The 23,716-nt window shown below is 35.3% G+C and overlaps 1 protein-coding gene and 1 long non-coding RNA gene across 2 annotated transcripts; one reads left to right on the top strand and one right to left on the bottom strand.

Annotated features, from left to right (window-relative positions):
- Nucleotides 1-493: 493 nt before the first annotated feature.
- LOC131697464 (homeobox protein DBX2-like) lies at nt 494-9,711 on the bottom strand. Its single transcript, XM_058986495.1, has 4 exons — nt 9,290-9,711; nt 5,935-6,030; nt 3,042-3,229; nt 494-1,865 (listed from the first exon to the last, which is right to left on the bottom strand). Exons 1-4 carry the CDS (start codon nt 9,615-9,617, stop codon nt 1,593-1,595), a joined length of 885 nt encoding a protein of 294 aa, XP_058842478.1. The 5' UTR covers nt 9,618-9,711; the 3' UTR covers nt 494-1,592.
- Nucleotides 9,712-22,122: 12,411 nt separating this feature from the next.
- Nucleotides 22,123-23,409, top strand: LOC131697357 (uncharacterized). Its single transcript, XR_009307191.1, has 3 exons — nt 22,123-22,147; nt 22,760-22,929; nt 23,324-23,409. It is a non-coding gene; the product is annotated as an uncharacterized LOC131697357 (long non-coding RNA).
- Nucleotides 23,410-23,716: the final 307 nt, after the last annotated feature.

The following is a 23,716-nucleotide window of genomic DNA, read 5'->3' as shown; positions in this document are numbered from 1 at the left end:
TTGCTCCAATGACACAAACCCCTCCGTTATGATCTTTACTCCATGACGGCGACTTAACTTTTCAAAAGAAAAGTTTGTGGGAGCTTCCCTCCCCCCGGAACTGGCCATACTGGCCTATTCAAGCTGACAAAAGTCAGCTAAATTTTTGAAAACACCCAAAATAAATAAACCTAAATAACACTTATATCCCAAAAAAAAGAAAAAACACATATCACTCACCTACTCTCTCCACAACCCCTCCTGCAGCAGCACACACCCCTCACACTCCCAGCATGCACCAACAGACAGAACAGGTAGATAGATAGATAGATAGATAGATAGATAGATAGATAGATAGATATATATATAGATAGATAGATAGATAGATAGATAGATAGATAGATATATATATATATATATATATATATATATATATATATAGATAGATAGATAGATAGATAGATAGATAGATAGATAGATATTACAATTTCACTATGAATACTGCACACTGGAACTAACAATAATGGCATACCAATTACTAACAAGTCTACATTTATTTCGATATGGCCTGACAGTCCCCTCAGATTTTCAAGAAATATTGGGGAATATTTTCAAAGACATACTCCAGTTTTTAATTGAAAGGAGAATATGTAATGTTAATGTTATAAAAGTGAGACGCACCATGCTTCAGAGGATCTGTTTTATTGATTTAATCAGTGTTGGGTCTCAAAAAATGCGATGTAAAGAAGCCTGCGGTGAAAAACACTGTTTCAGTTTGTGTGACCTACCTGAAAATAAAAATTCACTCGTGGGGTTTCTTTGAAGAACTAATTGGACGTGCTTTATTAACTGTTAACAACTCGCTAGCTAACATATAAACAAATGTTAATAGTTAGTTAATATATAGTAACCGATGACTATAACAGCAAACATCAGATCTCCACTTTGGGAATATTAACTCCAAGTCGATCATATAATTGAAATGGGGTAAAACATGTTCAGAAAAACTTTTAAAGATGTTACGGTACAGGTTTGATATTGATATACTTTTATATTTCTTTATAAATAGGTTACTATATACAAACAACATCTGGTAACTTGGAAGCTAGAACAGATAATAAACAAAATAAAAAGTGTCCATGAAAATCAAATGTAATCAACGGATTTGTTGAAATGTCCGTAACATTCAACAGAACTGTCACCTCTTTTATTATATTGTTATTGTTTTATTGATTAATTGCACAATGGCTTACCCACAAGGCGAAGATGAACACTAAAGAATATATATTGCGGTCTCAGGGCCATGTTCACAATAAAAACCTTTACAATAGTATTATTCAGGTCTGCCAGCAGAGGTCAGTAAAGAGCTACACCCAAAGCTTTACATCTCAAAGAATAAAAAAGAAGATAACGTCATTGTGAATTACCGCTCTGTTCCTTATGTTGAAACGATAGCTTGCTTGAAATGTTAAGCTGAAGAAAAGGGAGAGGTAACACAGTAAAATCTGTCTTCATGTGTAAACTGTTTATTAGTTAGGTTTCCTTTTTGATCTAATCAAGTGCTTGAGAAAGACATTCTTTTTCCTGTCAGTTTTAATCAGATGGTAGGATGTTCATGTCCTGGTGTTGAGCAGGGATAAACAGAACTCTTTCTCTGATGGTTCTGTTTTCAGAGCTACATCCTTGCTGGAGTCCTTGCTGGAATGCAAACGAGTTCCCTTTGGTGCAATGGACAATGCTGCTGCACAAATGGTGTATTCATTGAGTAATTCACTCTCCAGCAAATTATCTTCTTCTTCTTCTTCTTCACAAGATTTATGGCAGAAGGTTTCTTTTTCTTTAGAGTTTCTCCACTTCATCCTTCGGTTCTGGAACCAGATCTTCACCTGTTGAAAGAGTCATGGATGACATCAGCACAAAATGCATACTGCATTTCAAATGCAGAGTTAGTGTAATGGCAAGTGTTGTGTGATGTAGACTTCTGACCTCATTTGGTGAGATGAGGTTAAAAACGTTATAACCAAGTGTGTAGGCTACTGTTTAGCATAGAAGTTAAGACCCTGGCTTGCTGTGTGCATGGTTGCTACTCGTGTGCAGCCTGAGTGGGTACGTTGGTGCCAAAATCTTATAGAATAGGATTCTAACTCCTGTCGGTGAGATGAGGATCAAAGCTCTGTAACCAGGAATGCAGTCTATCCAAGCTCTTTTGCATACTGGTTAAGACACCCAGTTTTCCTGTTACACGTGGGATGTTGTAGCTATACTGCTTTAACAATATAATTTATTTATCTAATATTGAATTGCTTACCTGTTTAATATCTTACTATATGTGTTCTCTGTGATTCTCTATTGTTGTTTCTGTTTAGACCAGGCTTGCGAACTATTCAAGCAAAAACTGCTTCTGAAAAGTCTCCTTAAGAGTGAGGTGTTACACGTGCTTCAGCGCACAATGCTTCACTGACTGTACAATGTAGGGTTCACTTCGTTAATCTGCTTCCCCACCTCACTTCCTTTGAGAAGCCTTTTTTTAGATGCAATATTGGCAAACAGTGATCTAATCATCTTAGCAGAAACGAGTAGAGAATCAACTAAAACACAGTAAAAGGGTATTGATCAGCAGAACATCAGTGTCAAGTGAACTTTGTTTCTTATCTCTAATAGAAAAGTTAAAGGGCTGGCATTTAATTTTAAAAAATGATTAATGTGTTATGTAAATCAGGTTCCACCAAAGCTTATCTTTTTTTGATCACACAATAGACAAGAAAGCCGCTCCACAGACTAGTGGGTGCTTTGTAGGTGTACAATGGTGCTTCCCTATCCAAGACTGCAATGCTTGAGTCTCTTTTCTTTTATCATGCACAAACACTTCAAGGAATGTTGGGATGCAGGATGTTAATGGAAGTATAACTCCCACATGCTCTGTACTTCACAATATAAAATGCATACCATAGGATGGAGTGCTGGGTTTATTTTGCTCATGAGGAAGGCCATAGACAACCCACATTCATGGTGTATACTCTATATATTAACATAAATCTATTTATATAAAAAATGTCCGGTACCTGTGACTCCTTCAGTCCAAGGTGTTCTGCAAGATTGTTTCTATCTGTTTTGCTGATGTATTTCTGCTTGTGAAAGGTTTTCTCCAGGTCTTTTCTCTGTTCCTCTGAAAAGACAGCTCTTTTTAGAATCCCTCTCCTTGACTTGGTATTCACTTCTTGGGACCATCGTGCAAAGCTGTTGCTGCCTTCTGAGGTAAATATAAGAAACAGAATATAATAAATGATTGTGGTATTTTATAGTACCGTAGTAGACAAAAATCACTTTCATCTGTACAATATCTGAAAAGGATGAGGTATTTTCTACTATTTCAGCTAATTAATTCTTATAAATTAATCCATGGCCTTGGACCTGTTTATGTAAGTGAGTTTCTTACTCATAATGTCCTTGGCCGCAGACCTTTTGGTAGTCCTTATGTTCCTCAATGCTCCCCAGTTCTGGAGTTCTCTCCCCAGTACAGTGCAGAAAGAGATTTTATTTCCACGGCTCCACTGAAGACTTTTCTATTTGATTAGGTTATTGCTTTAATCTAGTCCTGTCGGATCAATTTATGCAAAGCGCTCTGGGATGCTTGCTCATCAATTGATAATAGGATAACATCCTACTGTATGTTACTTCAATCAGATTATTGCAATTCATTTAATTATAATTATTACAGTAATTTTACAGTGTACTAAATATACACACTTTTTTACATCTTTGAAAATAAGATGAATTTTGTTTTACTTTAAGAACTTTTATAATGTAAACTACTGTGCACAAGGGTTAATGAACTAGTCTTTCACTTGACTCCATTTTAGGTCACAAATTAAATGTTTGCTGGTCTGAAACATCCCTTTGGAAACATTAGCCCAAATAACAAAACCACCAACTTCATAATTAACACTATGTACCAGTATACCTGCCAGAGACTGGACAGGCATGGAAAATGGCCTGCATATTCACCCCCTGAGGGGGGCATTATGTGAGGAAACTCAATATATTGTCAATGCTGTTAATCCAGACTGTGCACCCACAAGTACATGCAATCATGTCATGCTTCAGCACGCTTATTCCCCATAGTATCATTGAGGCTACCCAATTCATATTATTGATGTTATCCTATCAGGTATCCAACCAAAAACAAATAGAAAGGTGTAAATATATAATATTTCTTAAACTGGTATTTTTGATAAATTATTATTATTATTATTATTATTATTATTATTATTATTATTATTATTATTATTATTATTATTATTATTAGTAGTAGTAGTAGTAGTAGTAGTAGTAGTAGTAGTAGTAGTAGTAGTAGTAGTAGTTCTAGTAGTAGTGGTATTAGCAGTACCGTATTGTGCTTATATATTTTAATTCTCAAAATTGTGCTTTTAGATGGTTCATGTAATTATGTTTTTTAGTGTTTTAAAATAAAAACTCACATCTATGTTCTTTTTTGTATTGCGTTTGAAGTGCATGTTACATAAACAAATTCCAATTCACAATGATAAATGTCTTCTTAATCTGTAGGACAAATCTGTATTTTGCTGGTATGCAGACCACCTGGAAGGAGCGTGTAAGGTGGTTAGTCACAGGCTCTATTTCATCATTTAAATTCAATACATTATAGATAAATGGACGATTAATAGGTCACTTCCAAAATACTAGTGTATCTGCCCTTCTTAATAAGCAATCAAAACAGTCAGTATTAGCTCAGCGTATTCAGCGAGCCCGCTTCTAAACTCAGCTTCTCCACTAAATCTTTTTATTCTCAGGTAGACAGGGCTGTATGGGAAGATGAGCTAGAATAAGTCTATAAAAGTCACTTTCATTCACTGCTTTATGTTGTAGTCAAGGGGTTTAAATGGTGTTCAGGAATCTGGTTGGAATGTGAGAGACAGGAGAAAAGACACATAGAGCTTTGCTTTTAGACCATACAAAAGGGTAACTGATCCTTGCCCAAGCCTTTTTAGAACGCAATAGTTATTAAAGTTTATCGCTGCAGTGAAAAATGGTGGCGAGGTCGCGTGTGGATGAGTATAGTGAAAGTGGTGATTGGTCACGGTGCTGTCGTGCATTGTTAGGCAACCCTGGCCATGTAAAGTGCTCTGTGGGAAAGTGTCAGCCCCCTAAAAGGTGTTTAGGGACTCACAGCTCATTAAACTGCTAGCATTTGCTGCCTCACTTGTCAAGAATCACTTGACTTAGCAACCTTCCTTAGAGCCTTAACATATTCCTAAAAATGGCAGCTGGGTAGTCCTGACACAGACCAGCTTTAGAACAAAAAATAAAGACTGGTGTGATAAAAAAAAAAAAAAAAAAAAAGCTCTTCTGTAATTCTATTAGCTATAGGAGGACAATACCAAAATATGTCATTCTCCTAATTAGAAATATACAATAAGAAAAAAATAAAATACAATGTAAGTTACTGGTAATCAAATTAGTACTAAAAACAGTCAAATATGACAGGCCATGTTTTTATCAACAGTTTATGGTAGTAAATATGTAATTCCCAGATGGGCATTTCACTAAATGATTATCAGCTGCCTCCCTCCCAATGATATTTTCAAAGTTGCTAAAACAAAGTTGTATTTCATGGACTGTGATGGACATTTACACTTTGTACTTTGTCTTTTAAAAGGCTGTCTTTACTAATTATAGAAATATATAATGAACGGTATAAACATGCATCCTTTGTGCTATTGTTGCATTCTTCTTGGAAGAAAACAACTTTCATGGTACTAGAAGCACCCACATTTGATAAATCACTGTGAATCTTATGAATAGCACCGCTGAGGGTTTATTTGAGAATCAGCTCGTTGGCATTGCATCTGTAATTAGTTTTTCAGACCACATTAAATCCTGCTGCTCTGGTTTACAGATGAAGTCAAGCATTACAGATGAAGCATAACAACTTACTTGAAAAAGCAGTAGGAGGGGCAGGGAGAGGACAAGACCCACCACAGCAGGCCACAAGAAACTGTGGAGCCCTTGGAAAGACATTCTTCAAGAAAACTGTGAAAAGGGACACACATTTCAATTATTCAGGGGAATCACATCTGCCAGTTACCTCTTTGCACTCACTTTTTTGGTCTGTAGTGGTCTATTCGAAGCACCATAAACTAACATAGAAGGAAATAAAGTCAACAATATACGTTTATTCTGGAAGTATCTGCGTGAAATAAGCAGTAGACTTAAACTTTGTTTTGTAACTGATTTTAATACATTTTCTATTTTCATTATTTATAGACCAGACAACTCATCCAAAAGCCCATGCTTTTATATCTATATGAAGTGGACATTATATTCAGAAAAAAAGAGTATATCAGTCCCAATACATATTCTTCTGTGTTTGTAAGTTAATGTATAATTTTAAATACAGTGCATACATTGCTTGATTCTCAAAACAATTTTTTTTTTCTGTAAGGAAGAAACACCAATTACAGTTCTAAACAAAATCCATTTTTTAAATGACTATGCACCATTTAAGAAGCTGAATTCTGTTATGTATAGCAGTTCACAGTATTGCAGTTTCTGAGAGCCAGTGCTGAAAAAAAAGTTAATTCCAGTATGAATTATGTGACAAGAAAATACTAAATGTGCAGGGTTATTGTCAAAGCTTAATGCTAGGTGTTAACACCTGTTAATATTATACAATTCTAAACCACAACTGTATACATAAAACCCCTTTGATTCAATTAAATTGAATTTCTGAATACTCTCTTAATTTACATAATTTAATAACCATCAGCAATTTTTTTTAAAAGCTTAAGCTAGACTTTAATCGTTAATAAGCACAAAGGTTGCTCGCTCTCCTTTTACTGATCTCAGTGTCAGAAGTGTTTTCTTGTCTGATCATCCAGTAATTTTCTTTTAAACAAATGATTAGATTAATGTAATCACATTCAATAAACATATAGGAACATAAACATTATTATTGCATGACAATTTAATACATTATAAGAAAAATATGCAGAATCAAAGCAAAAGCAAAAATGTATATATTTTTTAGATAATTAATGAAAGGATGGTTAGCATAAAAGAAACACAGATCTTATACCTGAACCTTAGCAAATATTAGCTATTCCCTAATATTCAAACAATTTTACAATAGTTCAATAATGTTATGGATCCTTCCACAATAACGTTTTCTACTTGTATTTTGTTAACAAATAAATGCTATAATGTTAATACAGTACATATAGCTATGGCCAAAATTTTTGCATCACCCCTTTTGCTTCATAAAGTCGCATGAAACCTGTTAAATAATGTTACATTAGCATACTGAATTACATACCACTGTAGTTTTCCATATACTTATGAAAAACTGACAAAAATTGAAAAATGTGACATTTCGAAATCTAGCATGAAATAATGTTTTTATGACGTCCAGTAGACTTTTGTGATATTATTTTGTGGTTTATTTGATTACCTATAGTTTTATTTTGTATTATAATGTCTCAATCCTAAAATTCTAGGAGATGCAAAACTTTTGTCCATAGCTTTACATTGAAAAACGACTTTGTATGCACCCTAACTCCCAACTATTGTTTTTGGTGTTAATTGTGATTGTAATAATGCATTACTAATATTTGTACTGTTAATATTAATGATGTATTTAATGTTTATTTAAGAAGGACTACTAGTTTACAGGTATTAGCAACACAACTGTTGTAATATAACATCCGCACACTTCATAAAACCTGCACAGTATCAATTTTAGTACCATCTCTAAATGAAAATAAATTCATACAGTTATCTGATCCTGTGTTTAAATTGCAGATCCAAGAAACCGTTTTTAGTTTACAGTAAGTGTATAATTCAAACCCCTCCCTTACAGACTGTGCTTTTACCAGTGGTCAAATAGTTAACTGCTTCATGTTGTTACACATTAAAAAAGAATCTTGAATCACAATATATATATATATATATATATATATATATATATATATATATATATATATATATATATATAGTGAAACATATGGGACAATATAACAAAAATTGCCACTACAATATGTTTGCTTATATTTTCTAATATATTGACATACTATGCATTGTTTTGTACATATAATTTGTCCATAATATTTGATAATTCACAATGGGGTCTGTTCAGTCATATATCTTCCTTTCTCATACTTTTATTAAATTATGTAAATAAACAAGACTAGCATGGACTGTTGGTTGTTTATTTTTCATAACCTTAGGCCCTTTTTTAATTTTCTAAACAGTGGAGGTATTTTTTATCTACTCTCATTTAGATGAACTGAATATACCCTGATATATGTTACATGGCCGTCACTTGCTATGAAGACACTGAAGTCGTGTCCTTGGTTGTTTTTTTGCATCATCGATGCTGACGCTCATGTAAAAATTCTGCTAAAGTACAAAAGACTCCTTCATTTTCTCTGTTGGTTTACTGTGTAACATAGATTTGTTGGTTGAATAGTAAATACCAAGCAGTCATATAAATACTGCCAGCTATAGCTTGAAACCTGAGTTTGACCTCGGTAGAATGTCAGCTCTGGTTACGACACTGTATATTACCACAATATCTTTTGGTATAGAGCAATATATTTTGTTTCTTAAGGGCTACAAATTGCCTTCAGATTAACAGAAGCAGAACTTTCAATTATATTTCAGTTTGATGCATACATTGAGTCTGTTCCAAGAATAAGGTGCCTCAGGGACAAAATAATTAATACCACCACTGGCATTTTTCATAAATGGTACTTCAAACTTGATACAATCATTTGAGTGAAGCAAGAGCTGTTTACATGACTCAGTTTAATAACTGGTCAGATACAGCTTTTGGGTGTAAATTGAGTTCCAATAAAGATAAAAAAAAAAAAAAAATCAATACCACAGCTTCCACTAAACAATCTCTCTACTGAGAGTACAAGAAAACAGTACACATAAATACTGAAACTACCATCTATAATATATATGTTTTTTACTACTCTAGCTAAACCCAACATAAGCCAGATATTCATTTTACGCTCACACAAAGCACTGTTCACGGGTTGAATATATATATCACAGCTAAACTTCTACATTAACTACTTAATTGGGTGAGACGTTTTATAGGCTATTAAGTTTAGTGTAAGTTTTGTACCACTTCTTTGAATTTGTTATAAAAACAAACAATACACAAAATGCATGTAAAAGGGCCCCTGCATGTCTCTTTGGATTTTTTTTTTTAACAAACTGGGAACATAAGTCAACGTGACCATGCATAGTCTGTTTTAAAAAGAAAGAAAGACGGTTGTCTTACCTGGTTGAGGCTGCAGGAGCAGTTCCCTGTTTGGAGACTGGGCACACTGTCTGTCTGAGGGGTTAACAAGCTGAAAACCCCATCTTGTACTATATGGACCTCCTGAGGGGCTGATTTGTTCCGCAGTTGGACACAGTTTAACTGGTACGGGACTCACAGGGACCCAGGGGGCTGAAGAGTCCTGTGAATCCCCATCCTTCAGCAGATTGTCAATAAGAAAACTCTTCCCCGAATTTCCGAATCCTGGAGGTTTGGGAGCGTGTAGAAATGGATAGGAGCCTGCCATCTCCCAATAAAGATTCTGGGCTGGAAGAGAACTGGGGACCATTGTGTCAGACGGCCTGCTTCAAGGGAGGGTTACAAATCAAGGTTTCTCTTCTGTTGCTGTGGTTGTAATTAAGTGAACTTGCATCTGCAGTGTAGAGCAGTTTTCTCCTCCAAGGGAAGTTAGCGAAAGTTTTGATAAAATCCAAAGATGTTTTTTTTTTTTTTTTGGAGGGTTTCTGAAGTTCTGGGTGTTCTCTGATTGGCTCCAAGGTCTTAATTTGATTTTCAATTCAGATAAGGAGACTGCTATTCTGATGGGCAGAAGGTGTGTCCAACTCATTCATTATGTCAAATTGACTATAAAATGATAGACATCAGAGACAATGAACTGCTGACCAAAGTTTAACTTCTGGACCAAACTGACTTCTTTTTGCAGTAAATAAAGTCTTATTTAACAGTTTAAGATTATTATTTTATTTAAAAAGGAAACTTTTGAAAAAAAAAAAAAAGTTTTACATTTAAACTACACTTATATTTTGATGATAAGTAACTTTCCACAATGGTAATGCATTAGACCGGTTTTTATCTTCGCAATAATTATATATATTTTTTAAATGAAGCAATTGAATTAGTAGTGGAACCAAATTAGACTAAAAAATGTAAAAATATACAAATAATAATAATATAAAAAAACAGTAATTAGCTATGAGAAATATATTTAAATTCCTGAACAAACAAAAATGCTATAATAATAATAATTTTTGGTTTACTTAAATTACACATACTGGGCAACCCATGCCTTGTCTGTTTCTTACAAATACACATACAGGTATGGTAAAACTACAGTATTAAACAAATAATGCAAAGAAAGCATGTATGATCAGGTTAAATGAAATCCAGTAATATTTTGATACATTTCCGTGTCTTATCTTTTCAAATCTATATCCTGCCTTGCTTGCATGTTCAGCATCCTCAGTCAGAGATCACAGCTTTTAGTGTGTGAGTAAACCCAAGGGAACTGGGGGATGTATTGTAAACAGATAAGGCTCTGTTTTTCTGCTTGGGGAAACAAAACAAGAACATTAGTATAGACAAACTTGAAGTAGATTGTCTTCATCACTAGTAACTGGTGTGGCTTAATATCTAGTTAAACACACATGCTAGGAGCCAGGTGTCATGAATTTCTACAAAGTCAACGGGTTGATGGTGTGGTGACCATAGCAACCAACCCAAATATGTTGACAATATGTTAACAGTTGTAGGATATCAGGTCTGGCTGCAAGGTAACATAGGTCTATGCTTAAATCTTAATCTAATGGAAGTGTTTTTTGCTCTACAAATCATCTCTAAAAAACTTGACTGGTGGCATCAGGAAAATAAAGGATCTTGAATGGGCCCAATTTGAAAATCCCCACAAAGATTTTATGGAGAGTTCTGGGATTCCAGTCCCTGATATGTAAATACTTCTAGATTGTGTAATTTCGTCTCCACTGAAACTGTTTATAGAGTAGGGCTGTTTGTGTGCTAAATTGAGAGATAATCATTCCTTAGTTGTTTTGTAAAGACAAGGCTTATATAGGCTACAATTTCCAGTTGAAATGAAGAAATACATTTAGCTAAATACTGTATATTATTGAATAACTTATTCACTGATGCGGCTATCCTCGTGAGTGAAACTATACTGGTACTTCATAAACTTTAATGGTGTTTTCTCTATTTAAATAAATACACTTAAAAGACTTTTGTAACAAGGCAATAGCAGTGGGGTTGAAAACATTTCAAAACTGATATCTAAGAAAATATATATACTACATGATTTATATTGTATGACATATTATTTATTCCTGAACTCTTCTGAGCTGTTTAAAATGTGGCATGATGGAGTGAAGGTCAGTTCAAATAAGGATGTTTCTGTTATTCCCCCAAGGGGAATGATTGAGACAGCTTAAAAGCACTCAATATCTTATTCTTCACTGTGGGATAAATTGTCACAAAGAATTAAGCATTACGAACATGGCACTAAGGCTTCTGCAAAGCAGCATTGAATGAAGGTGACAGCTTATAACACACACTTTAAAAAATGACTACTCTGATTATTACAGACTGGTTGTGGAAAACATATATTTTATATAACGTCAGTCAGTACCATTGTAAATACGGAGTTGGGGGGGGGGAGTTTCTACTCTATAGGGGACTGGTACACCAAGCAAAAGTAAAGCAAGGGACAAAAGTAACTTTACATGACATTTTGAAGTTACTTCATTTTATTAAAAAAAATGTATATTAAAATAATTGTCATTTTAAATGTCTCCACTCATTTAGTATACCAAGACCAGCAATGTGTTTTTTAACAGAGGCATTTTTCACTTGAGTCCATTTGTCTCTCTTCCAGACAGTTCCTTTCAATTACTGACACAAAGTGAAAATTAAACAAAGCATTTAGGTATGCTGGAACTCTTGTGCACATGTTTTCGAAGGTATTATACATATTAAGATTTACCTCAAAAGAACAATGTGACATGCTGGTTTCTAGTAAAGATCATTTAATCTTTGTTCAAATGATCAACGATAACTATTTCATTTTAGGACTGGAAGATTTCTTAAGATGCTGTATACATAAACAACAGGAAGCATGTATTTAATCCATGATATTTTCAGCAGAAAGTGGGTTGGACAGCTAAAAACAATGCTCTACAAAATCTGTTTGCTTCCACTGTTTGCGACATTGGACAACAAAGATTGCATAATAGATTTGAAAATGTCTTCTCAATTGTGGAAAAGTGGAATAAATGTGTACAAGCTAAAAGGAAGAGCATTTCTTAATTTGGCAAACAATATAACTGTATTTACATTGGGTAAGTTCAACATGCTGTCATGTTTGCCCAATATTCTGGTTACATAATATGGCTGACAGGACGTGTTGGGGAGTAACGCTTTACACAAAACACATTACTGTCATTTTATTACATTTTTTTAGTAACTTGTAACTGTAATGTTTCCTTTTTCAGACAGGTAATTAAATGTGATAACGCAGTAAAATGTATGTGAAAAAATAACATACTTACTTTTAGTTACATTTTAAAACAAGGACCACAACTTATGCATAATGCTTCAAACCTCACAAGAACATGCTTTTTATATCATCTTGCTAGAAAATTGCATCAGAGAAGGGAATGAGTGGGTTCGATCTTTAAAGAATATTCCGAACTGCAGCCTGACAAAACCAAAATAAAATATCTCTGTACAATATAAACTGTGCCTGAGAAGTAACTATTTGTAACTATTTTTCTAAAGTAATAAGTTATGATAACTAGTTACACTTGTGTTCAAATAACTTGTAACTGAAGGATTTATTTTGAAAAGTAATTTCCCCCACTATAAATCTGAGATCCAGTAGTATATTTCACTGTAGTCACAAATCTATTCTGTTTTAAATGAATGTGTATATTTGTAAATTATTTATAAAGGTTACCTGATACAAAAAGCCCTTGTAGTGATCAGAAAGCTATCTGGGCTTTTCTTAACCCTTTAGACTTGGAGAGCTCACATACAATGCTGTTAACAGCCCCTTTGTTTGTGGTTCCTTTAATTATACTATTGTCTGCCCCCGATAAAATAATGCCTGCGAGGCTATATAACTCAGAATGCAAACTGCTTTTTGCTAATACTCTGTGGCTCTGTAAATGCTACAGCTAACAATGCAGTGATTAATAATGGAACAGCTGAATAAAGTTGATTGAAATGCAACAACATTTGTGAGCAGCAAACACCCATGTCCAGGAATGAAAAAATGGGACCCACATGCTGTGCATGGAAATTGCCCTAGACAGCACTGCCCATTGTTTGAGTGATAAAAAGGCAAAGGTTGCTTGTAATCAAATTTGAGTTTCTGGTGCTAGTAAAGAAATGTTTCCCTGTCCTCGTGTGAAGATTAGTTCCTCTGTTCTTCCCTTGTTTTCTCTTAGTGTATTTTTAATGCCGTTTATTTCTAACAAATTACCCCTCAGCAGGCACTTCAAGAGCTTTGTTTTGATTATTTACAAAAGCGCAAAACCAAAAGTGAGAAGTGCACGTTTGTCTTGAATCTTGCAGATCTTTGAAACACAAGCAACGCTATCTTTAAATGATTTCACCACAAAATATTGCTTTTTTATCATGTTGTTTTTTTAAAGTATGTTATGTATTTTGCTTTGTTTTTTTTATTTCAAAGATAAAATAAAATGTATTGTAAAACCTTAGCTTCAACTATTAGCTTCAACTATTTAATCAATTGTCAAACAACTAACTTTTACAATCAGCAGCTTTTATATTTTTAATAACGCTTACCTTCTGGGTGGTAACTGCAAGTCATTGTTAGTGTCAATGTATTGTAGGTGCTAGAAAAACAGTTTTTAACATTTTGTTTTGAATTAACAAAGGAAAATCTAACTAACTGTGGCTGGCATGACCTAGAAACTTATCCTGAATATATATATATATATATATATATATATATATATATATATATATATATATATATATATACACACACAGTATACAGCTATGGCGAAAGTTTTCCATCACCCAGAATTTTAGGATTGAGACATATTTTTAAAAAAAATCTATATGAACATAATTTAGATCTTTTATTTAACACCATGTTATCAAAGAAACTACAAAATGATACAGGAAGCCATAATAGTACTACAGTATTTGATGTTAGATTTCCAAATGTTTTTTTGTTTTTTCTTGTCATTTTTTCATTAAATATATGGAAAACTACAAAGCAGTATGCAATTCAATATGGTAACATAAAAAAGGTAATTTGACTATGAATTTATGATTTTAGTTGAAATGGACAAACTGAAGACTGGCGCTAGCAAGAACTGGCTCTCAAATTCTTTCACATGTATTTGGTTAATGTTTATTTTGAGCACAGGTATATAACAAAAAGGCTTGTACTAAAAGCAATATATATATATATATATATATATAGAGAGAGAGAGAGAGAGAGAGAGAGAGAGAGAGAGAGAGAATTATAGGCATACATTATAACACATGTTTTATGTATTTGGGACATCATGCTAAATTCCTTTAAATAATAGATGCAACGCTAAATGCTACTAATTCAAACTCTAAAATGATTTAAGGTGCCCCACACACTCAGCCTAACTGAGAATACAAACCAGGGAAGTCAGGAATCACCTCTACCCACTACAGGCTGTTTATGTGGTGACTGTGCTGTAGTGCATGATCTGCTGATCTGTGGGTAGTTATTGTGTTTCTATAGAGTGCTAATGAGCTCCCATGATGGGACTGAATACCTTTGGCTATTCACACTATGTTCCAGTGCCTGAACTTTATACACATTCAGCTCTCAACAATGGGTAATGGAGCATGGGAGTTACTTAAAGGGAGGGACACCATATTACCATGATAGTAAACACTGTGCTGAAATGCAAAGTAGAAAAAAACTAAACAACACTTATAATAAAGATAATAGATTAAAAAAAAAGCCTTAAATAGATCATATAATTTATCTAAGCAACCATTCACAGAAATAACAGTATAGTTCTAAGAGGCACTTGTTTTAGTTTATTGTCTGTGTTTCTTAACACATTAAGAAATGTTGTTCACTTTTAATTTTTTTAGTTAGCTGAAATATAATAAACTCTTTATAAACTAATGTTCTAAACATTAGTAGAGTACGATTGTTAAACAAATTGAACAGTTTCAAGGATATAAAGCCACGGTAGGGATCTGACATTTGCTGAACAGTTTTAGTTGTCCATTGTATTGCATTATAAATAGGTTACCATAACTAAACTAATCATAACAAAAATGCACAACGTTTGTTATCATGTTAGTAATCTAGAGGCTAACAGTTAATAAACTAAAAACATTCTCCTTAAATAAAAAGTGACTGAATATTTTAATACATCGACAGTCCTAAAAATGGTAATATCTGAAAAATAATAAATCAGCGAGAGACGGGAAACAATCCAAAGAAAACGCAAATAGGCAGTACACTATAATGAATAACTACACAGTAGTACACTATAATGAATAACTACACAGTAATACACTATAATGAATAACTACACAGTAGTACACTATAATGAATAACTACACAGTAGTACACTATAATGAATAACTACACAGTAATACACTATAATGAATAACTACACAGTAGTACACTATAATGAATAACTACACAGTAGTACACTATAATGAATAACTACACAGTAGTACACTATAATGAATAACTACACAGCAGTACACTATAATGAATAACTACACAGTAATACACTATAATGAATAACTACACAGTAGTACACTATAATGAATAACTACACAGTAGTACACTATAATGAATAACTACACAGTAATACACTATAATGAATAACTACACAGTAGTACACTATAATGAATAACTACACAGCAGTACACTATAATGCAAAGTGTCAGATGGTGAAAATGATACTCAATGCAGCACATTTTTATAGCTGTAATAAAGTAACCTTTAAAAAAGTTCTAGCACGCCAGAGTTTTATTAGATAACATGATGTCTGACATGAAAAAATGTCTCCCTTATTATGAGATTCAGTTCTTCTTAATGATATATTATTACTGATATTCCATTATGATTCATAGTACATTCTTCACATAAACTGCTAAGATTAGCAGTCATCATTCAGTAGTCTGCTTTAAAAAAAACATCTGTTGCAAAGTCATAGGTTTATGAAGAAGTTTTTTTTTTTTTTTTTAAGTATCATAGCTGATTCTTTTAACATTTTTCTCCACTCATGAAACTCATTTAGTCACTGGTTACTCTACCAGTAAACCCTCTACCCACAGTCTGTAAATACGATTCAAATAGTCCATTCCCATTTTAATCATCATCCATCATGTGTACCTACAGTGTATCATATTAGTGCTACTACAGATCATGGTGCATTAGCTGTTTTTATGATCACAAATCTCAAGCCATGTCTACTTGTAAAGCTGGAAGGTTTAATTGAAAGATGAGATTGTATTGCTTTCCTGCCAGCAGACAACAGGAAGAGTTATTAGGTTTAGCTTCGCTTCATTGATATTTTGAGACCCAGCTGTGTCATAACCGTCACACTCACTGCTTTTACATACATACATAGTAACAAACAAATACAGCAAACTTCAGTCACTTCAGTGACAGTGGTTAGGTGAAAATGTGACAAGGCACAGGACAGAAATATTTTTGCCTTTGATAAATCTTGATTAAAGATCTCGATTAAAGCGGAGGAAACACAAAGCTCCTTTTCAGGAACAGTGACTTTAAATCTGTTTCTGGGAGACCTAGTTTGAGGCAACTTTGCTGTATCAAACCCCAAATCCTGAAGACTCACAGGTATTACAGGGCATTACAGGGTTACAATGCAAGATTAATATTTAAATACAGTATATTTACAGTAAGTGCAGTAATACTAATAGAATACAATATGAAATATGATGTAACCATTTAGGATTACAAGAAGTTATAACTACAATGACATAATAGTGCAATAATACATTAGCTGAGGATCCAATAACTTGGTGCTGAGGTCAGGCAAGTCCAGTGCAAAATAGGAGGGCTAGATCAAGAGATCTACAGTGGGTCTTGAGGAGGTTACAGAAGGCAATGAGAGACGGGGCAGTCCTGAAGTTATCCGGTAGCTGGTTCCACCTCAGAGGGGCTAGGAAGGAGAAGAAATGGACACGGGTGGATGGAGAGTGGAGGGAAGACGTGACCAGTCAGCCAGTAGAGGAGTGGAGAGGGTGAGAGGTGTGTAGGGAGACAAGAGGGATTGGAGGTAGGAAGGGCAGGGTGGTGAAGAGAGCGATAGGCAAGAACAAGGGTCTTGAATTGAATGCGAGCAGAGATAGGTAGCCAGTGGAAGGTGTGAAGCAGAGCCCATGAGTAGCGAGGTTGGGAGAAGACGAGCAGCAGAATTGTTAATGCCAGATATCTACAGTAAAGCAAATAGCTATCAGAACATGCAAACAGCTATAACAAGTACAGGCAAGCACAGATTTCACAGATTTCATTTGAGGTCTGGCATATTGTACAATTCATCCTTAAAGGGGAGACCTCCTTTAATAGTTTCAACTCTTTCTTTCTTTCACATTTGACTACAAAATCCTTACATGTCACCCTGTTTGAATATCCCTTCTATCCACACATAGGCAAAAATCCAGTGGGAGGATGATTTCTTTTCTCTCAGTGTAACACCACTGCTGCAGCTGCACACTACCAACTCTCTTTCATTCAGATACAGTAGCATTACCACAATGGGGAATGCTCCAATGCACATCCCTCAGTCATTCTTCCTGCTTCCTACCCAGTACTCTAATAGACAATCAACTTCTGCCCTCACATTAAGGGCTAGACTTTACATCCAGTGAATTGAAGCATTCTTTTCTTCTTAAAAATACACAGCTGTGGAGTTCCTCACATTCCTACATATATCTGGAACGCTGCTTCTCCAATTGTGTATAACGTTATTTATTCTAAGTTATTTAGAGCATTGGTTTCTGGGTATACGTGGGGGTGTCCATCTGTATCACACTGACGTTTTTGCATCTATCTGTAAAACCCCTGATTAAATTCTGATGAAACTTGGTATTCATATTATTTTACACTAGGTATTAGGAGTATCAGTTTGTGGGGATGTATGTCTCTTTATATATCAGTCTGTCTGCAGTAATTCCATTTAATACGTTTTAAGTTGTTGGCTAATAATTACAATGGAATAAAACCAACTAAAACCACTCAAATTTTATATGCAATTATTTATCTAACTTCTTTTTGCTTGTTTCCATATAAACATGTCAGTCTCCCAATGTGAGCAAACTTCTGCAGTGAATGTGGGTTGGTTGGTAGTCTTGGGCAAGATTTAACCTTCTAACCTCGGCTAAAACGCGACAAACAAATACATATCCCCGTATACAAAACACTTAGCTCTTAAGATAGAAAGATATTTGGTAGGTTTGTGTTTTGTGTTAGTTTGCAGCAGTAACATTTTCAGAGCCTCAGGTGAAAGGAAAATTCGCTTCCAAATGGGCTTTGAATCACTCAATGCAAGGGTTTATTGCCATTGCACAGATGAAGGAAATGAAGCTTTTCTTGAAGTTGAAATTAACACTTTTAATAGTCTTCATTTAATACATGTCAACAAAAGTATTTGCACAGCCCTAATACTAACACCTCACCTGCGTGTTAAATACTCCTTCTCCAACAAAGCTACAATAAAGTATCTATGACTTTGTGTTTGTGTTATTGTTGTTGTAGCCAGCACGCAGGTTCTGTAGATGTCAACATGTAGAAATCCCTTCCTCATTGGCCAAAGAAGATCATTAAAATAACCAATAAAAGTGTTAAGGGGGTGCATGGACTTTTGTCCATGGAGTACAGCGAGTTGTTCCTGCTGCTGCAATTTAGATTTATAATAAAAACCGCCGGGTGGCATCATTTAATAGTAAATAGCTGACTCATACTGCCATCTTGTGGTTGAATGATATGTACAGTATATTTTTATGACACGAAAATGTAGGCTGCAGTGAAATGCTTTAGGGAAAGCCTTGTCATGGCTAAACTAGGTCAAAAACATATTCATGATGTGTTTGGGTATGACTGGACAAGTAAATAAAGGAAGAGATATGTTAATGTAATTGCTGTTGTGTTTTCAAGTGCAATAACTACTGCCTAACTTACTTTGGAAGTACAGAAACAAAGTGAAAATGATGGGTGTCCTGGAAACATTTCATAGTCCTCTCGTTTTGCTTAATATAAACATTAAAAAGGATTTTAAGGAATATATATATATATATATATATATATATATATATATATATATATATGGTGGAAGAACCTAATATATGTAACCCACAAACATTTACGTTTTCAGAAAACTATTTTGTTAGCAAGAAGCAAAGGGTGGTTTATCTAAAGAAATGAACTTTTGGGTTGCGTTTTTCCAGGACACTCCTCAAATATCTTAAAAGGAGAATCTGAACAGTAAATGCACTGTAAATTAGCATTTCTTTATATAGGCCTATTCATTAAGGCAATCCTACTTTTTTGACACATGGAAATAAGAATAGGGTATTTTACTGAATTTGCAAACATGTAAACTGTTACATTAAAAACAAAACAAAATTACAAACATGTTTAATAAAAGAGACAGAACATTATGCGATATTTCAAGGGACGTTGTGGCAAAGTGGTGAGTGGTTACAGGTGTGTGCAGTGCAGAACGGATACAAAACAGACAATGATTTCCAGGTGCAAGGGTGTTTACTGATTATACAATGTCCAGAGCCTTAGGGCAAACACCTGTAAATAATAAATGATGGAACTGATACAACGGCGTGTATCACTTCGTTTGTAATCCTCGGTTTTGACCCAAAACCATAAAACACCCACACGCAACACAGAACACAAACACAGTGTTTATTCTAGTGCGTGAAACTAGTGCTGGTGTCCGGGTTTGTTGCTGGCCTGTGGCTGCAGCTCCAGATAGTGTTAGTAGTCTTTAGAAACAAAAAACAAACAGTTTTTACTAGACAAAACAAACAAACACAACACCCACGTTTCCTTTTTTACAGACCCGTTTTCTGGGCGGGGCTTAGCCAGTGCACCATGTGGTCAAGGGATTTTCAGTTCTCCCGGAATCCTACCCTGTGCGTTTCCCCCGTGATGCTGAGCCGGCGTAGGATGGCTCGCTTTACCAGGTCGTAGTCGGCAGCTTCGGTGTCCGTCATGGCCTGATATGCTGCTTGAGCCTCCCCGATCAGACAGGATCCCAGCTGGCTCACCCAGTACATCCTGGGCCATGACGAGGTGGTAGCCAGCCGCTCAAAAGCGACCAGGTAAGCCTCGGTGTCATCCTCCGCCATCAGTGCCCTCGCCTTCGGGGCCATCATTACGGGTGTCGTGTGGTCTGGATCGCCAGACCGATTTTCTCCACCATCGTCGTGTACCGATCCTCTCCCTGTCTTTCCGTAGCCTCCCATCTGCTATCCAGTGCTTCCAGCGCTGTGAGTGATGCGTGATCCATAATCCCGTGTTCTGACACCATGTGTGGCAAAGTGGTAAGTGGTATGTGCAGTAATGAAACACAGAGAGTTATAATCCAGTTTGGAACAATTTGTAATTGTATCCACGTCTGTTTCACCACAGCACTAGTGTAGTGCACAGAGTAAATAACAAAAGGGTTACAGTCCCAAATAATAAACACAAATATCCGTCCCACAATATACTAACACGGTCACCAGTCCTGGGTGCGTGCAGTAGTGCTCGTGGTGGGTGATAACAATTAAACAGTGACTGTGGTGTAGTGTTGCTCCGGGTAGTGCTGGCCCAAGGCGACAGCTTCGGAGATGTGTTAGCCATCTAGTAAATTCAAACAACGACAAAACACTCATTAACTCTTTTCAGTTTTTAAAGGGGTTTCTCCCCTTTATTATTGTTATTTGTTTATTTAGCAGACGCCTTTATCTAAGGTGACTTACGAAGACTAGGGTGTGTGAACTACGCATCAGTTGCAGAGTCACTTACAATTATGTCTCACCCGGAGCACAAGGAGGTTAAGTAACTTGCTCTGGGTCACAGAATGAGTCAGTGGCTGAGGTGGGATTTGAACCAGGGACCTTCTGGTTACAAGCCCTTTTCTTTAATGACCCCTTGGTAAACAAGTGCAGCTGTCTCTACTGTCTGCAGCTGCTACATTTACCTTCCGGGTCAATTCCTTCCCTCAACAGTCTCGCCTTTTTAGCAGACGCCCTTATTATTATTATTATTATTATTATTATTATTATTATTATTATTATTTTTCTTAGCAGACGCCCTTATCCAGGGCGACTTACAATTGTTACAAGATATCACATTATTTTTACATACAATTATATTATTTTTTACACATTATTTTTACATACAATTACCCATTTATACAGTTGTTTTTTTTTACTGGAGCAATCTAGGTAAAGTACCTTGCTCAAGGGTACAGCAGCAGTGTCCACCACCTGGGATTGAACCCACGACCCTCCGGTCAAGAGTCCAGAACCACCACTACACACTGCTGCCCCACTTTCTCAAAAAAAAAACCCAATAACTTTCTGTTTTTTAGGACATTGAATCCTTAACATTCAAATTGTGGGAAGTGTATGAGAGTGTCCTGTGGCATTGGGACAGTCCTGTTCTGGGTAACACAACAAATAGCTTCTGTAACCTAATGAAAATTGGCCCAAAATACCATGTTTTATTTTATTTATTTATTTATTTATTTATTTATTTATTTATTTTAGATAGGGGCACGTTTACAATAATAATTTCGCATAACCTTCAATATCATTGTAATTTCATTTTTTAAACTAAAATGTTTTCTTCGCTTGTGCTTTTAGGTTTTGCTGGTCATTGCTTCAGTAGTTGGGGTTATAGTGTATCGTCTGGCGGTATTCTTTGCATTCTCTATTTGTCTGCTCGAACCATCCAGAGAGTATGTGACACCCCAGATGGCGACTTCAGTAACAGCTTTGTAATTATAATGATACTAAATACAGTGTATGAGACAGTGGCAATCTGGATCACTGATTTTGGTAAGAAAAACATATTGATAATTTTAATTTTATCGATTGATTGACAAAAACATCAACGTTAACATTAAATTTAATTAAGGTTCAATGTCATTGCTGTGGCGTGTTATAAGGTAATAATGGAACTCCTGAGACCAGAGATTGCGGGCAGTTTCATTACAAGCCCCAAATTAAAAGTAACGTTTGTCTGGTTTGGTAACTTCATTGGAATTTTTGTTTTCTGAAAAACCATGCAAATGTAAAAGAGCTTTGCAGCAGTCCAGGGCCTTGTTCCAGCCAGGTATTTAACTGTTTAATTGAACCTAGTTGTTCAGTTAAGTGATTACAGAGCTGGTTGGGACAGTCCTGGTTTTGAACGGACTGAAAGAACCACACCTATCACTGCTCTAAAGATGTATCTGGTCTCATGTGATGTTTAGTGTCTACAGAAAAGAGGCTATAGAGTATCTACTCTGGTCACTTGCATTCCAGGGGCTGGAGAATTTGGCCAGTATGCTCAACCAGGACCTGGAGATTTGCATGTGTTTTTAAGTAAGGGAAGGAATGTGAGTGTTTAAATTTGTATGTTTGTGACAGACTTTTTAAATTGTTTTTTCTTTGTGGTTTGTATTCCAGAATTACCCAGAACAAAGACTGATTATGAGAACAGTCTGACCCTGAAGATGTTTCTTTTCTAATTTGTCAACTACTATTCCTCTTGTTTCTATATGGCCTTTTTCAAAGGCAAGATTGTGGGTTATCCTGGGGATCCAGTGTATTGGCTTGGAAAATACCGGAATGAAGAGGTGAGCTAAACAGGTGAATGCTGTGGTATCTAACATGCACAGAGTAAAGACTGAATATAGAGTAAGTGAAGCAAACTGTATCCTTTAACACACAAACAGCATGCCAACTTGTGCTTCAATAAGATTAATCCGTCTGTAAACACGGTTCATAGGAACAGGGATTCCAAAAAAGTCACATAAAGTCCAGAAATTTACATTTTGTGGTAGTTGCTATGCACAAAAATGAGTAGGCTTTTTAGCTGCCACATACCTATTTATCATTCACAATAATGTATGTGTTTTGCTTGAATACCAGTTAAACGGCTCCCTCTGCTGGTTTTGTGTGAGAGAAATATCTAATTATTATGACAACTGACTGAAGTTACATGATTCTTCTGTTCTCTAAAAAATACAGTGTGATCCAGGCGGCTGCCTCATTGAGCTAACAACTCAGCTGACAATTATAATGGGTGGCAAAGCAGTCTGGAATAACATCCAGGAAGTACTCGTGCCGTAAGTATACAGTTAGTATTTTGGTGAATTTGAGCATGTGTCTCATAAGCAGAAACAGTAGATGTGAACTATATGAGTTTCATTCAGTTACCATAACACAGTTCTAAAGCTGTTCAGAAGATAGAATTGGAATATCTTCAACATCTCTGACTTATCCAATGATAGCAAGCCATTGCGACACCCTGTGTGGTTCGAGAGAGATACAACCTGTAGGTTAGTATCTCCTGAAAAATCATGTTTAGTTTTTCCTCAGTAAACAGTTAATTTAATTTTGTTCGTCAAAAATGTATTTTAC

Source organism: Acipenser ruthenus, chromosome 14 (assembly GCF_902713425.1).
Source record: "Acipenser ruthenus chromosome 14, fAciRut3.2 maternal haplotype, whole genome shotgun sequence".
Taxonomy (NCBI): Eukaryota; Metazoa; Chordata; class Actinopteri; order Acipenseriformes; family Acipenseridae; genus Acipenser; species Acipenser ruthenus.
The sequence above is the reverse complement of the archived record's forward strand: the minus strand, read 5'-3'. Positions and strand labels throughout refer to the sequence as shown.